This window comes from Amblyraja radiata, chromosome 14 (genome assembly GCF_010909765.2).
Source record: "Amblyraja radiata isolate CabotCenter1 chromosome 14, sAmbRad1.1.pri, whole genome shotgun sequence".
NCBI lineage: Eukaryota > Metazoa > Chordata > Chondrichthyes > Rajiformes > Rajidae > Amblyraja > Amblyraja radiata.
In genome coordinates this window covers 3911904-3928979 of record NC_045969.1, presented here as the reverse complement: position 1 = coordinate 3928979, position 17076 = coordinate 3911904, and the positions used below count along the sequence as shown (strand labels likewise).

At 48.3% G+C, this 17076-nt stretch overlaps 1 protein-coding gene across 1 annotated transcript in view; it reads right to left on the bottom strand.

Annotated features, from left to right (window-relative positions):
* Positions 1 to 249: 249 nt before the first annotated feature.
* The window catches only part of chodl (chondrolectin), a 67572-nt gene continuing 50745 nt past the window's right edge, over positions 250 to 17076 (bottom strand). The window contains exons 2-7 of the mRNA XM_033033490.1: positions 16605 to 16923; positions 9491 to 9648; positions 7275 to 7322; positions 5079 to 5165; positions 3757 to 3868; positions 250 to 944 (exon numbers count right to left, since the gene is read on the bottom strand). Coding sequence (XP_032889381.1) covers positions 854 to 944; positions 3757 to 3868; positions 5079 to 5165; positions 7275 to 7322; positions 9491 to 9648; positions 16605 to 16923 — 815 coding nt within the window. The 3' untranslated portion in view covers positions 250 to 853. The remainder of the gene's footprint in view (positions 945 to 3756; positions 3869 to 5078; positions 5166 to 7274; positions 7323 to 9490; positions 9649 to 16604; positions 16924 to 17076) is intronic.

Sequence of the window (17076 nt, the reverse complement as noted above, 5' to 3'; positions counted from 1 at the left end):
TATCTTTGTATCTCAAGAGCCTGTCCCACTTACGCAACTTTTTCGGCGACTGCCGACACCCGCCATAGGTCGTTACAGGTCGCCGAAAATGTTCAACGTGTTGGAAATCCAGCGGCGACCAGAACAAGGTAGGGCTCTTTGGGCGACTACTCACGACCGTACAGGCTTCACCCCGCGACATGTCGCCTGTATGGTGGCGAGTAGTCTCCTCAGTCGCCCAAAGAGTCGTAGCGTCTTTCTGGTCGCCGCTGAATTTTCAACACGTTGAATGTTTTCGGCGACCTATGGTGGGTGCCGACAGTCGCCAAAAAAGTTGCGTAAGTGGGACAGGCCCTTCATGTTATGGGACATTGGGAGGCATTTTCAGTAGATGATTGACATTGGGATTACGTCAAGGCTCGTTGCTCTTGCTAAAGCCATTCCTTGCCCTACATCTGTTATTGTTCCATCTTCTTCCATTTCCATAACACACCTTCAAACCCCTGAAGAGGTCAATGCCCCACCAAGACCATCCGGGCTTTCCCCATTCCCTCTGTCTATATAACATGTATACAAAAGCTATGACTTATCAGTACTCTATGAATTCCCCCCCCCCCCCCCCCCCCCCCCCCCATCCTCCGTGGACTCTTCCATCTTTTCCTGCATCTATTCCCAATATTAACAAAAATAAGAAACATTAATAGGAAGGAGGGGGATTTTTTGTTTTTGTCTTTTTGTCCGTTTCTTTAGAAGGGCTGGTTTGATTATTTCTTGCTCCTCATGGCTAAGCTGGGCTTGGCTTTCCCCGGGGGCTTGGTCGGATGGCGTGGGATTGGCTTCATAGTACGATGGACGCTCCTCGCCTCCGACCGCGTCATCCTAAACATCGGCCAGGTTCTCCTTCTTTGGAGCCGGGGATATCCACAGGGTCGACTCGTTGGGGCTGGTTTTCGATCGGTCTTTTGCTGGGAACAATGAGAAGCAAAAAAGTCTTCATAAGTTCAAATGTTCACAAGTGATAGGACCAGAATTAGACCATTCGGCCCATTCAATCATGGCTGATCTATCTCTCCTCCTAACCCCATTAGACAATAGACAATAGGTGCAGGAGTAGGCCATTCGGCCCTTCGAGCCAGCACCACCATTCATAGAAACATAGAAACATAGAAATTAGGTGCAGGAGTAGGCCATTCGGCCCTTCGAGCCTGCACCGCCATTCAATATGATCATGGCTGATCATCCAACTCAGTATCCCGTACCTGCCTTCTCTCCATACCCTCTGATCCCCCTTAACCACAAGGGCCACATCTAACTTCCTCTTAAATATAGCCAATGAACTGGCCTCGACTACCCTCTGTGGCAGGGAGTTCCAGAGATTCACCACTCTCTGTGTGAAAAAAGTTCTTCTCATCTCGGTTTTTAAAGGATTTCCCCCTTATCCTTAAGCTGTGACCCCTTGTCCTGGACTTCCCCAACATCGGGAGCAATCTTCCTGCATCTAGCCTGTCCAACCCCTTAAGAATTTTGTAAGTTTCTATAAGATCCCCTCTCAATCTCCTAAATTCTAGAGAGTATAAACCAAGTCTATCCAGTCTTTCTTCATAAGACAGTCCTGACAATCCCAGGAATCAGTCTGGTGAACCTTCTCTGCACTCCCTCTATGGCAATAATGTCCTTCCTCAGATTTGGAGACCAAAACTGTACGCAATACTCCAGGTGTGGTCTCACCAAGACCCTGTACAACTGCAGTAGAACCTCCCTGCTCCTATACTCAAATCCTTTTGCTATGAAAGCTAACATACCATTCGCTTTCTTCACTGCCTGCTGCACCTGCATGCCCACTTTCAATGACTGGTGTACCATGACACCCAGGTCTCGCTGCATCTCCCCTTTTCCTAGTCGGCCACCATTTAGATAATAATGTGATCATTCAATGCAATAATTCAATGTGATCATGGCTGATCATCCCCAATCAGTACCCCGTTCCTGCCTTCCTCCCCATATCCCCTGACTTCCGCTATCTTTAAGAGCCCTATCTAGCTCTCTCTTGAAAGTATCCAGAGAACCGGCCTCCACCGCCCTCTGAGGCAGAGAATTCCCACAGACTCACAACTCTCTGTGAGAAAAAGTGTTTTCCTCATCTCCGTTCTAAATGGCTCTACTCCTTATTCTTAAACTGTGGCCCCTGGTTCTGGACTCCCCCAACATCCGGGAACATGTTTCCTGCCTCTAGCGTGTCCAAACCCTTAACAATCTTCTATGTTTCAATAAGATTGCCTCTCATCCTTCTAAACTCCAGAGTGTACAATTCTCTTGCCTTCTCCCCATAACCCCTGATACCCGTACTAATCAAGAATCTATCTGTCTCTGCCGTAAAAATACTGCGTTGTACTTGGCCTCCACAGCCGTCTGTGGCAATTAATTCTACAGATTCACCACAAAGGGTGACTAAAGGACTAAAGAATGTCTCCACTTTCCTAAAGGAACGCCCTTTAATTCTGAAGCTATGACCTCTGCTCCTAGACTCTCCCACTAGTGGAAACTCCTCCCAACATCTTCTCATGAGACAAATGTTAGGCTCACAGGAGTCACAGAGTTGTACAGCACAGAAACAGACCCTTCGGCCCATCACTTCCATACCGATCCTTTTGCCCATCGATATGAATCTCATTTGCCTACATTAGACCATATCCTTGTGTGGCTTGCCTATATTCAAGTGTTTATTTAAATGTTTAGTTTAGTTTTCAGATTAGATTTGTTTAGTTTAGTTAAGTTTCTTTTGTTTACTTTACGTTAGTTTACTTAAGTTTAGTTTAGTTTTAGCGATACAACATGGAAACAGGCCCTTCGTCTCACCGAGACTGTACCGACTATACACTAGCACTATCCTTCACACAGGCGACAATTCTTACCAAAGTCAATTAACTTACGAACCTGTAGGCCTTTGGAGTGTGGGAGGAAACCCTGAGAAATCCCACGCGGTCACGGGGAGAACGTACAAACTCCGTACGGACAGAGCCCGTCGTCGGGATCGAACCCGGGTCTCTGGCGCTGTGAGGCAGCAACTCTACTGCTGCACCACCGTGCCATAGTGGTTCCACCACCTCCTCTGACAGCAGGTTCCCGGTATCATAATCAAAAATAATATCTCTCTAATCCCATTTCTGTCACCATAAGACTTGAACACAGAGAAGCAGAATTGAGGCCATTCGGCCCATCAAGCCTGCTCCGCCATTCAATCGTGGCAGATTACTTTCCCCTCTCAACTCCATTCTCCTGCCTTCTCCCATTAAACCCTTCCATGTTATCCCAGTTTCTCATCCAATCCCTACACACTAGGTGGCAATTTACAGAGGGCCAATTAACCTACAAACCCGCAAGTCTTTGCGATGTGGGGGGAAAGCGGAGCGCCTGGAGGAAACCCACGTGGTCACACGGAGAAACAGGGTGCAACTTCTTCCAGCCTGTGACTAAGATACAGCATGGAACAGGCCCTTCAGCCCACTGAGTCCACACTGAACACCCGTTCACATACTAGTTATCTCTTGACACAGGAGGGGCAATTTGCAGAAGCCAATTAACCTACAAATCTGCGCAAACCTTTGGGATCGGCAGGGAACGGCAGCACCCATAACAAACAGGGAGAACGTGCAAACTCCACACTAAGACGGAAGCCGTGGTCAGGATCGAACCCGGGTCTCTGGCGCCGTGAGGCAGCGGCCCTACCCGCTGCGCCACCGTGCCGCCCCTTGCGGCTTGTCCCCACACCCAACACACCTGATGTACCTTCGGTTCAGCATCTGGATGCAGCAGGTAGCCATGGCAACGACCAGCAGTAAAAGCAGGGGGATCGTAGGGATGACAACATACACCACATTGGGCATTATCCCTGGAAAAACACAGGAGCATCATGTCAAGAGTTGCTTTAGATCAGTACCAAGGAGTCTAGTTCACTTTAAGATGGACACAAAATGGTGGAGCGACTCAGCCCAGAATGTCACCCATTCCTTCTCTCCAGAGATGCTGCTGGGCCAGCAGCATCTCTGGAGAGAAGGAATGGGTGACATTCTGGGCTGAAACCTTTCTTCAGACTGATTAGAGTGGGGGGGGGGGGGGGGGAGAGAAACTGGATGCGAGAAAAAAATGGACAAAACAGGCCCAATAGGATGACCTCGGACAGGTGATAATCCTATAACTACAGAAAATAATGAAAGTAAGCATGCAGGTGAAGAAAGCGAATGGCATGTTGCCCTTCATAACAAGAGGAGTTAGGTATAGGAGTAAAGAGATCATTCTGCAGTTGTACAGGGCCCTAGTGAGACCACACCTGGAGTATTGTGTGCAGTTTTGGTCCCCTAATTTGAGGAAGGACATTCTTGATATTGAGGGAGTGCAGCGTAGGTTTACAAGGTTAATTCCCGGGATGGCGGGACTGTCATAGGCTGAGAGAATGGAGCAGCTGGGCTTGTACACTCTGGAGTGTAGAAGGATGAGAGGGGATCTTATTGAAACATATAAGATTATTAAGGGTTTGGACACGCTAGAGGCAGGAAATATGTTCCCGATGTTGGGGGAGTCCAGAACCAGTGGCCACAGTTTAAGAATAAGGGGTAAGCCATTTAGAACAGAGATGAGGAAACACTTTTTCTCACAGAGTTGTGAGTCTGTGGAATTCTCTGCCTCAGAGGGCGGTGGAGGCCGGTTCTCTGGATACTTTCAAGAGAGAGCTAGATAGGGCTCTTAAAGAGCACGACATTGAATTGAATTGAATACAGCCTTATGAACATGAATCTATGAAGACACAAATCAAAAGAAGGCACTAAGTGTTGGAGTGTTGGTCAGGAGTGTAGAACATGGATAGGTGACATTTCACACAGTGCTGGAGTCAGGGGATATGGGGAGAAGGCAGGAACGGGGATACTGATTGTGGATGATCAGCCATGATCACATTGAATGGCGGTGCAGGCTCGAAGGGCCGAATGGCCTACTCCTGCTATCGTCTATTGTCTATTGATTGAATGGCAGAGTAGACTCGATGGGCTGAATGGCCTAATTCTACTCCTATAACTAGTGAACCATTGGGAGTTGGCTGCAGTTACCTGATGACTCCGTCACCACCACTCGTTGGCCATCCCCTGAGTTACTGGGAGCGTGGACTTTGACCTCCGGACTCGTGGAGACGTTTTCTGAAAGTGGTTGAGACAAGAATCACGTGAGGTTTCAATTCACACAAGAACTCCCAATTACATTAGAGCCCCCTCTCTTAATTCATTCATCGTCGTTGAAAACATTAGCGACGCAGTGACGCTGGTTTCCGACGGGAACGGTGACGGACGCACCACACATCTCCGTCCGCCAGTTCCTGCGGACTTCCGCCGCTGGAAGTCTAGGATTTTGGTGTGTGTGTGTGTTTTATTATCATTCCTTATGCCCCTGTCCCACTTAGGAAACCTGAACGGAAACCTCTGGAGACTTTGCGCCCCACCCAAGGTTTCCGTGCGGTTGCCGGAGGCTGCAGGTGGTTGCCGGAGGTTGCAGGTAGTGGAAGCAGGTAGGGAGACTGACAAAAACCTCCGGGAACCGCACGGAAACCTTGGGTGGGGCGCAAAGTCTCCAGTGGTTCCCGTTCAGGTTTCCTAAGTGGGACAGGGGCATTACAATGCTATGTACGACAGTGATCGCAACTTCTACTGAAGTGTGGATGCCCGTTGGCTCGCCAGGAGCTCATCCCCCCTTTGATGGGTCTTGTTTTTGATCCTGCTGGGGGTCCACAGCCCCCTCCTCACCTGGCAAACCAGGTGGGGGAGACGATTTAGTCGCCGACTATCCGACCATGGAGCAGGTAGCACGGGATTACATGGTACCCGTGGCGGGGGGAACTCCCCCCTACCAGACCTGAAAATCTCTCTTAAAATCTGCACGCCACTGTTTTACAAAATAACAATCGCAGAAGCATTGGAGAGAAAATGAAAAGGCAATTTGGTTGCAAAGATAGAAACAAGGAACTGCAGATGCTGGATAAGACACAAAGGCCTGGATAGAGTGGATGTGGAGAGGATGTTTCCACTAGTGGGAGAGTCTAGGATCACAGGTTATAGCCTCAGAATAAAAGAGAGATGAGGAGGAATTTATTTTGTCAGAGAGTGGCGAATCTGTGGAATTCATTGCTACACACGGCCTTGGAGGCCAAGTCGGAGATAGACAAATTCTTGATTAGTACGGGTGTCTGGGGTTATGGGGAGAAGGCAGGAGAATGGGCTTGGGAGGGGGAGATAGATCAGCTATGATTGAATGGCAGAGTAGATGATGGGCCAAATGGCCTAATACTGCTCCTATCACTTATGGACATGAATCTACGAAGACACAAATCAAAAGAAGGCACTAAGTGTTGGAGTGTTGGTCAGGCAGCATCTGTGGAGCACATGGATAGGTGACGTTTCACAGAGTGCTGGAGTAACTCAGCGGGTCAGGCAGCATCTGTGGAGAACATGGATAGGTGACGTTTCACAGAGTGCTGGAGTAACTCAGCGGGTCAGGCAGCATCTGTGGAGCACATGGATAGGTGACGTTTCACAGAGAGCTGGAGTAACTCAGCGGGTCAGGCAGCATCTGTGGAGCACATGGATAGGTGACGTTTCACAGAGTGCTGGAGTAACTCAGCGGGTCAGGCAGCATCTGTGGAGCACATGGATAGGTGACGTTTCACAGAGTGCTGGAGTAACTCAGCGGGTCAGGCAGCATCTGTGGAGAACATGGATAGGTGACGTTTCACAGAGTGCTGGAGTAACTCAGCGGGTCAGGCAGCATCTGTGGAGAACATGGATAGGTGACGTTTCACAGACTGCTGGAGTAACTCAGTGGGTCAGGCAGCATCTCTGGAGAACATGGATTGGTCACATTTTGGTCGGGACCCTTCTTCAGACTGAGCTGCTGTATACAAAGATGGCCCCCACAAATAGCAGTATGAGAATAATCAAATCAAAACACATCTTGTATGTGTCTGTGACGAATAAACTTGACTTGACTTGATTAAATTTTGTGATAAAGACTCAAGGGGGAATGACGCTGAAGTTTAAGAGGCACTGGAAAAACCTACCAACCCACATGTCTATGGGATGTGGGAGGGAAAACAGTCACAGGGAGAACGTGCAAACTCCACACAGACAGCACCGGTGGTCAGGTTTGAACCTGTGAGGCAGCGACTCGACCAGCTGTGCCTCTGAGCTGTTCAAACACCTCTTGTACTGACTGTGGGAAGCATATCATCTTGTAATTAAATGAAATTAGTTTCTTACCGTATGTTAAATCTGTGCTGTCCACCAATTCATTCGTCAAACTGTTTCCTGTCAGCAAAGAATATGAAGAATATGTTGATTTATAAATCTTTGTTAATGACACAGAACATAAAACAGTTGCAGCACAAGAACAGGCCCTTCGGCCCACAATGTCTGTGCCAATGGAGTGACCAGGGGCCACAGTCTTAGAATAAAGGGGAAGCCATTTAAGACTGAGGTGAGAAAAAGCTTTTTCACCCAGAGAGTTGTGAATTTATAGAATTCCCTGCCACAGAGGGCAGTGGAGGCCAAATCACTGGATGGATTTAAGAGAGAGTTAGATAGAGCTCTAGGGGCTAGTGTAGTCAAGGGATATGGGGAGAAGGCAGGCACGGGTTATTGATAGGGGATGATCAGCCATGATCACAATGATTAGATTAGATTAGATTCAACTTTATTGTCATTGCACAAATACGAATGGATGAATGGCGGTGCTGGCTCGAAGGGCCGAATGGCCTCCTCCTGCACCTATTTTCTATGTTTCTATGTGTCAAAGATGAAGCCAAGACCAACTCTTATCTACCTTCACGTGATCCATATCCCTCCAATCCCTGCATATCCATGTGCCTGGCCAAAAGTCTCTTAAGGGCCTGTCCCACTTGACGAATTTTTCGGTGACTGCCGGCATCATTGACTGATGTATCAGGTCACCGAAAATTTGTGGCGTGATACGGCGGTGACGCGGTGGTGATACGGTGGGTGACGCGGCGGTGATGACGTATGACACAACATTTATTTTGTCGTCGCTGGATTTTGAAACGTTCAAAATCTTTTGGCGACACTGATATGTCGCCGAAAAAATCGGCAATTGGGACAGGCCCTTTAAATGCCACTATGGTACCTGCTCCACCGTCACCCCTGGCAGCGAGTTCCGGGCCCCCACCATCTTATTTGTAAAAAGATTTCCCCGCACATTTTTTTTTCATCTCTTTTTTTTTGTATGGCTTTGTAAATATTTGATTAGTGTACAAATGTAAATAATTTGGTGTACATATTGGAATAGGTGTTATAGCTGCTAAATTGGTATAAGATCATTATAAGCAGTTGAATAAGGGGTGGGAATTAATAAGCTTTGGTTTCTTTGTGCTCCTTTTCGGACACATACGATTTATTTATTTATGACACTATTTTTTGTTTTTTGTATGCTGTTTCACACTTGCTTTTTATTTTTTATTCTGTTCGAAATAAAGAAGAATTATTATTATCTCCTATGTTGCGCCCCTCTCTGCTCTAAAGATTTTTTCTCAGTGCCTCTCAGCCATGATCATATCGAATGGCGGTGCAGGCTCGAAGGGCCGAAGGGCCTACTCCTGCACCTATTTTCTATGTTTCTATGTCTATGTTTCTAAATCTTTGCCCTCCAGTATTTGAAATTGCCTTCCCACGGCCAAGGTTCTGATTGTCTTCCTTATCTTTGCTCAAGATTTTATACACTGCTGCCAAATAACGCCCGGAGAAAACCCACGCGGCCACGTGGAGAGTGGGCAAACTCCGTACAGACACCGCCCGTAGTCAGGACCACTGTGCCACCGTGCCACCCCATTCTACTGTTCTATAATTCCACAAATGTGCGGGGATCGCGGGTCGGCGCGGACTCGGTGGGCCGAAGGGATTGTTTCCGCGCTGATTCTCTAAACGAAACCACTGGATACAGAGCAACAGGTATAAACCATTCACACCTGGAGCCCTGTAGATGAGGGTGAAAGGATGATGTTCTATAATGAGGAGCCCCCCAGCCCTAACCTCAGTAGGGGACGGGACACCCGTCACAAGGGCATAAGGTCATAAGGTCAAGAGATAGGAGCAGAATTAGGCCATTTGGCCCATCAAGTCTATTCCACCATTCAATTATGGCTGATCTATATCTCCCTCCTAACCCCATTTCACTGTCTTCGCCCCATAGCCTCTGACACCTGTACTAATCAAGAATCCACAGCCTTCTGTGGCAAATAATTCCACAGATTCACCACCCTCTGACTAAAGAAATACCTCCTCATCTCCTTCCCAATAAAACATACTTTAACTCTAAGGCTGTGACCTCTAGTCCTAGACTCTCCCACTAGTGGAAACATCCTCTCCACATCCAATCTATCCAAGCCTTTCACTATTCTGTAGGTTTCAATGAGGTCCCCCCCCCCCCCCCCCCCACCCCACTCATTCTTCTAAACTCCACCTACCTGGCTCGTACTTGCAGACGAAGTTGTGCTTCATGTTACACCTGTCGTCGTTCCACTGGTAGAGGTACGGTCCCCCGAGACCGGGCTGTGCGGTCAGCTGGTGGTACATCACCACGCACGCCTCACTGCCGCACGACGGCTCATCCATGTACCAGTTCCTAGCGCGGCAACAAGGGGAGAACGAGATAAAGTGCGTAGAAATATCTAGACTCCATCGAACCTCAGATAGACACACAGTGCTGGAGTAACTCAGCGGGACAGGCAGCAGCACCTCTGGAGAGAAGGAATGGGTGACGTTTCGGGTCGAGACCCTTCTTCAGACTGAGAGTCGGGGGGGGGGGGGGGAGGGGGATACATAGATAAGGAAGTGTGAGCTGTGAAACCAGGATAAAGGGAATGGAGACCAAGGAAAATGTAGAATAGATGGGAGCTGGGAGAAGGTGACAACAAAGCAAACAGAGATCGAAGGTACACAATATATCCTAGAGATAAAAACGTCCTCAGACACAGTCAGACTGGTGGGAGAACTGGGAAGGGGGTGGGGATGGAGAGAGAGGGAAAGCAAGGGTTACTTGAAGTTGGAGAAGTCAATGTTCATACCGCTGGGGCGTGAGCTGCCCAAGCAAAATATGAGGTGCAGTTCCTCCACTCTACGCTGGGCCTCACTCTGACAATGGAGGAGGCCCAAGGCCAGAAAGGTCCGTGTGGGAATGGGAGGGGGTTCCAGTATTTAGCTACCGGGAGATCAGGTAGGCTTGCAGGTCTCTGGTGGAGATCACACTAACTGGTTGCAACACAGCCTGGTTCAGTAACTCGAACGTCCATGAATGGTACAATTGCAACATTTAGAAGATATTTTAAGAGGCGCATCAATCGGAGAGATTTTAACTATTTTGAGGCAGGAGTTGGACTAGCTGGGGTAAGCAAGTCGGTCAGCATGGGCAAGTTGGGTCCCAGGGCTATTTCCGTGTTGTACGACTCCAGGGCGCAAAGCACTCTTTGGGACGATTCATATATTGTAGACCAGTCCAGCACAGGAATAGGCCCTTCGGCCCGCAACTTCTGTGCCGAATTTGATGCCTAGACCAATTCGACTTCCTGCATATATTACTAATAATAATGGATGGGATTTATATAGCGCCTTTCTAATACTCAAGGCGCTTTACATCGCATTATTCATTCACTCCTCAGTCACACTCGGTGGTGGTAAGCTACTTCTGTAGCCACAGCTGCCCTGGGGCAGACTGACGGAAGCGTGGCTGCCAATCTGCGCCTACGGCCCCTCCGACCACCACCAATCACTCACACACATTCACACACAGGCAAAGGTGGGTGAGGTGTCTTGCCCAAGGACACAACGACAGTATGCACTCCAAGCGGGATTCGAACCGGCTACCTTCCGGTTGCCAGCCGAACACTTAGCCCATTGTGCCATCTGTCGTCCCAAATTCCTCATCCCCGGCATATCCAAGTGCCTATCCATAGTCCCTTAAATCCCACTATTGTATCTGATTCAACCATCACCCCAGGCAGCGCGATCCTGCGATTTTCGACGGAACCTAATTTGCTATTGAGGGAGTGCAGCGTAGGTTCACAAGGTTAATTGCCGGGATGGCGGGGCTGTCATATGCTGAGAGATTGGAGCTGCTGGGCTTGTAAACTCTGGAGTTTAGAAGGATCTTATTGAAACATAATAAGATTATTAAGGGTTTGGACACGCTAGAGGCAGGAGACATGGTCCCGATGTTGGGGGGAGTCCAGAACCAGGGGCCACAATTTAAGAATAAGGGGTAAGCCATTTAGAACGGAGATGAGGAAACACTTTTTGACACAGAGAGTTGTGAGTCTGCTGAATTCTCTGCCTTAGAGGGCGGTGGAGGCCGGTTCTCTGGATGCTTTCAAGAGAGAGCTAGACAGGGCTCTTAAAGATAGCGGAGGATATGGGGAGAAAGCAGGAACGGGTACTGATTGTGGATGATCAGCTGCTGTAGATTTGGGAGAAACAACAGCAGCAGGAGAATAGCAAGAGATACGACTGATTGGCTCTAGCCCAAGTGGGAGGAGAGAAGTGAAAACAGTTAAAGTACAGGTCAAGGACAGGCAGACTTGACTCAGAACTGCTGTAGCTTTTGGGAGCAACAACAGCAGCAGGAGTGTAGCAAGAGATACGACTGATTGGCTCTAGCCCAAGTGGGAGGAGAGAAGTGAGTCAGTGCTGGGAAAACAGTTGAAAACTGAGGAATTTGGTTTGTAAATTGGTAAATCAGGCAATTTATCCGTCAATTTAAGCAAGACTGTTCTTAGCGAGCGGCAGTGAGTGAGCGGCCTTGTGAGGGAAGTGTGAGTCTTTGTCTCGAGAGTCTTCGGAGAGGAGACGAAAGAAGGAGATGTCAGGCAAGCTGATTCAGTGCGATGCTTGCAGTATGTGGGAGGTCAAGGACACCGCCGGTGCCTCTGGCTGCTACAAATGCGAGAGGTGCATCCAGGTAGAGCGCCTGAAGGGCCGTGTTGGGGAACTGGAGAAGCAAGTGGATGACCTCCGGTTCGTCCGAGAAACGGAGTCGTTCCTCGACAAGTCCTACAGTACGATTGTTACACCTAAGGTACTGGAAGAGAGAAGGTGGGAGACAGTGAGAACGGGAGGGAAGCATGGAATGCCAACGTCCCCGGGTGTTGTACCTCTTGTGAACAGGTTCACCCACTTAGAAGCTGTCGGGACAGAAGAGGTGTTTACACTTGGCGAAGGACTGGCTTGTGATGCGAATAGGGCTGTTGAGCCAAAACCAAAAAGGCCTAAGGCAGGCAACGCCATTGTAGTGGGAGACTCCATTGTGAGAGGTACGGACAGGGGTTTCTGCGGCAACAGACGGGATGCGAGGATGGTGTGCTACCTTCCTGGTGCCAGGATCCAGGATGTCACGGACAGAGTGCAGAAAATCCTCAAGGGCGAAGGTGAACATCTGGAAGTGGTAGTGCATGTCGGCACAAACGATGTCGGAAAGAAGGGGATGAATATTCTGCAGCGTGACTTTAGAGAGCTCGGAAAAATGCTGAAAAGCAGGACCTCCAGGGTTGTTATCTCCGGTTTGCTTCCAGTTCCTCGTGCTGGCGAGAGCAGGAACAGGGAGATACGGGACCTGAACGTGTGGCTGAGGAACTGGTGCACGGGGCAGGGATTTAGATTCTTAGATCACTGGGATCTGTTTTGGGGTAAGGGGGAACTGTACAAAAGGGACGGATTGCATCTTAACAGGTGTGGGACCAGCATTCTGGTAGGCAGGTTTGCCACTGCTACACGGGTGGTTTTAAACTGAATAAGGGGGGTGGGGTGTCGATGGGATAGTGGAGGATGGAGTTAAAGGGAAAGGGTTTCTTAAATGTGTGAGCGTAGAGACAGAGGGGTGTAAAATGAGGGTAGAAGCAATAGGTAGCAAGGTGAAAAGTAAAAATGGCAGGCCGGAAAATCCAGGGCAAAAATCAAAAAGGGCCACTTTTCAACATAATTGTATAAGGGGTAAGAGTGTTGTAAAAACAAGCCTGAAGGCTTTGTGTCTCAATGCAAGGAGCATTCGTAATAAGGTGGATGAGTTGAATGTGCAGATAGCTATTAATGACTATGATATAGTTGGGATCACGGAGACATGGCTCCAGGGTGACCAAGGCTGGGAGCTGAACATCCAGGGATATTCAATATTCAGGAGGGATAGAGAGAAAGGAAAAGGAGGTGGGGTAGCGTTGCTGATTAGAGAGGAGATTAACGCAATGGAAAGGAAGGACATTAGTTTGCAGGATGTGGAATCGGTATGGGTAGAGCTGCGAAACACTAAGGGGCAGAAAACGCTGGTGGGTGTTGTGTACAGGCCACCTAACAGTAGTAGTGAAGTTGGAGATGGTATCAAACAGGAAATTAGAAATGCGTGCGACAAAGGCAAAACCGTTATAATGGGTGACTGCAATCTACATATAGATTGGGTGAATCAAATTGGCAGGGGTGCTGAGGAAGAGGATTTTTTGGAATGTATGCGGGATAGTTATCTAAATCAACATGTAGAGGAACCAACGAGAGAGCAGGCTATTTTAGACTGGGTATTAAGTAATGAGGAAGGGTTAGTTAGCAGTCTTGTTGTACGTGCCCCCTTGGGCAAGAGTGACCATAATATGGTTGAGTTCTTCATTAGGATGGAGAGTGACATTGTTAATTCAGAAACAATGGTTCTGAACTTAAAGAAAGGTAACTTTGAGGGTATGAGACGTGAATTGGCCAAGATTGACTGGCAATTAATTCTAAAAGGGTTGACGGTGGATATGCAATGGAAGACATTTAAAGACTGCATGGATGAACTACAAAAATTGTTCATCCCAGTTTGGCAAAAGAATAAATCAGGGAAGGTAGTGCATCCGTGGATAACAAGGGAAATCAGGGATAGTATCAAAGCGAAGGATGATGCGTACAAATTAGCCAGAAAAAGCAGCACACCGGAGGACTGGGAGAAATTCAGAGACCAGCAGAGGAGGACAAAGGGCTTAATTAGGAAAGGAAAAATAGATTATGAAAGAAAACTGGCAGGGAACATAAAAACTGACTGCAAAAGTTTTTATAGATATGTGAAAAGAAAGAGATTAGTTAAAACAAATGTAGGTCCCTTGCAGTCAGAACAGGTGAGTTGATCATGGGGAACAAGGATATGGCGGACCAATTGAATAACTACTTTGGTTCTGTCTTCACTAAGGAAGACATAAATAATCTGCCGGAAATAGCAGGGGACCGCGGGTCAAAGGAGTTGGAGGAATTGAGTGAAATCCAGGTTAGCCGGGAAGTGGTGTTGGGTAAATTAAATGGATTAAAGGCCGATAAATCCCCAGGGCCAGATAGGCTGCATCCCAGAGTACTTAAGGAAGTAGCTCCAGAAATAGTGGATGCATTAGTAATAATCTTTCAAAACTCTTTAGATTCTGGAGTAGTTCCTGAGGATTGGCGGGTAGCAAACGTAACCCCACTTTTTAAGAAGGGAGGGAGAGAGAAAACGGGGAATTACAGACCAGTTAGTCTAACATCGGTAGTGGGGAAACTGCTAGAGTCAGTTATTAAAGATGGGATAGCAGCACATTTGGAAAGTGGTGAAATCATTGGACAAAGTCAGCATGGATTTACAAAAGGTAAATCATGTCTGACGAATCTTATAGAATTTTTCGAGGATGTAACTAGTAGCGTGGATAGGGGAGAACCAGTGGATGTGGTGTATCTGGACTTCCAGAAGGCTTTCGACAAGGTCCCACATAAGAGATTAGTTTACAAACTTAAAGCACACGGCATTGGGGGTTCAGTATTGATGTGAATAGAGAACTGGCTGGCAAACAGGAAGCAAAGAGTAGGAGTAAACGGGTCCTTTTCACAATGGCAGGCAGTGACTAGTGGGGTACCGCAAGGCTCAGTGCTGGGACCCCAGCTATTTACAATATATATTAATGATCTGGATGAGGGAATTGAAGGCAATATCTCCAAGTTTGCGGATGACACTAAGCTGGGGGGCAGTGTTAGCTGTGAGGAGGATGCTAGGAGACTGCAAGGTGACTTGGATAGGCTGGGTGAGTGGGCAAATGTTTGGCAGATGCAGTATAATGTGGATAAATGTGAGGTTATCCATTTTGGTGGCAAAAACAGGAAAGCAGACTATTATCTAAATGGTGGCTGACTAGGAAAAGGGGAGATGCAGCGAGACCTGGGTGTCATGGCACACCAGTCATTGAAAGTGGGCGTGCAGGTGCAGCAGGCAGTGAAGAAAGCGAATGGTATGTTAGCTTTCATAGCAAAAGGATTTGAGTATAGGAGCAGGGAGGTTCTACTGCAGTTGTACAGGGTCTTGGTGAGATCACACCTGGAGTATTGCGTACAGTTTTGGTCTCCAAATCTGAGGAAGGACATTATTGCCATAGAGGGAGTGCAGAGAAGGTTCACCAGACTGATTACTGGGATGTCAGGACTGTCTTATGAAGAAAGACTGGATAGACTTGGTTTATACTCTCTAGAATTTAGGAGATTGAGAGGGGATCTTATAGAAACTTACAAAATTCTTAAGGGGTTGGACAGGCTAGATGCAGGAAGATTGCTCCCGATGTTGGGGAAGTCCAGGACAAGGGGTCACAGCTTAAGGATAAGGGGGAAATCCTTTAAAACCGAGATGAGAAGAACTTTTTTCACACAGAGAGTGGTGAATCTCTGGAACTCCCTGCCACAGAGGGTAGTCGAGGCCAGTTCATTGGCTATATTTAAGAGGGAGTTAGATGTGGCCCTTGTGGCTAAGGGGATCAGAGGGTATGGAGAGAAGGCAGGTACGGGATACTGAGTTGGATGATCAGCCATGATCATATTGAATGGCGGTGCAGGCTCGAAGGGCCGAATGGCCTACTCCTGCACCTAATTTCTATGTTCTATGTTTCTATGATCACATTAAATGGAGGTGCTGGCTCGAAGGGCCAAATGGCCTACTCCTGCACCTATTGTCTATTATCTAAGCACCCAGAGGAAACCCATTAACTAATTTTGCATCCCTGAGATAGTCTACATGATAAGTTCATAAATTCATATGCAGAATTAGGCCATTCGGCCCATCAAGTTTACTCCGCTATTTAATCATGGCTGATCTATCTCTCCCTCTCAACCCTGTTCTCCTACCTTCTCCCCATAACCCCTGACACCCGTACTAATCAGAATACCTTGTCAATCTCCACCTTAAAAATACCTTCCAAAGACGTACAGGTTTGTAGGCTAATTGGCTTTGGTAAAATTGGACCATTCGGCCCATCAAGTCTACTCCACCATTCAAACTGATCTACCTCTCCCTCCTAACCGCCTTCTCCTTCCTTCTCCCCATAACCCCTGACACCCGTACTAATCAAGAATCTATCTATCTCTGCCTTGAAAATATCCATTGACGTCCTCCGCAGCCTTCTGTGGCAATGAATCCCACAGATTCACCACCCTCTGGCTGAAGAAATTCCTCCTCATCTCCTTTCTGAAGGTACGTCCTTTAGTCCTGAGGCTGTGCCCTCTGGTGCTAGACTCTCCAGCTAGTGTAAACGTGCTCCCCACGCCCACCTCTCCCCGGGCCTTTACCTGAACGTTGCCGGACTTCCGTCCGTCCACTTGTAGCGGTCCGGGCAGCTGCTGGCGGCGTTGTGAGTCGGTGCCTCCCCACCGCGCCTCAGGCCAATCCAGAAGTCCCCGTCGGACAGGCCGGTGCCGGACTTGGTCAGGTCCTGCAGGAGGCTCTCGATCAGCTTCTGCTCCTCTGGCGACCTGATGCTGAGCAGGGCCCCGCGATCCATCTCGCAGGCCTGGCTCGCCTCCACGAAGCCAATGCGTCTACTGAGGTCCTGGAAGTAGGCGATCTTGTAGCAGGGACGGTCCGAGCCCCCGTAGCAGATGGTCTGGCCTGCGGGACAAATGATTAGCCGCAGTCTGAGCCCCCTCCGCCCCCCCCACCACCCCCCAAAGCCTGTGAAAGTTGCAATGCAGACCAAAAAAATCTGGCGTAACTCAGCGGGGACAGGCAGCATCTCTGGAGAGAAGGAATGGGTGATGTTTC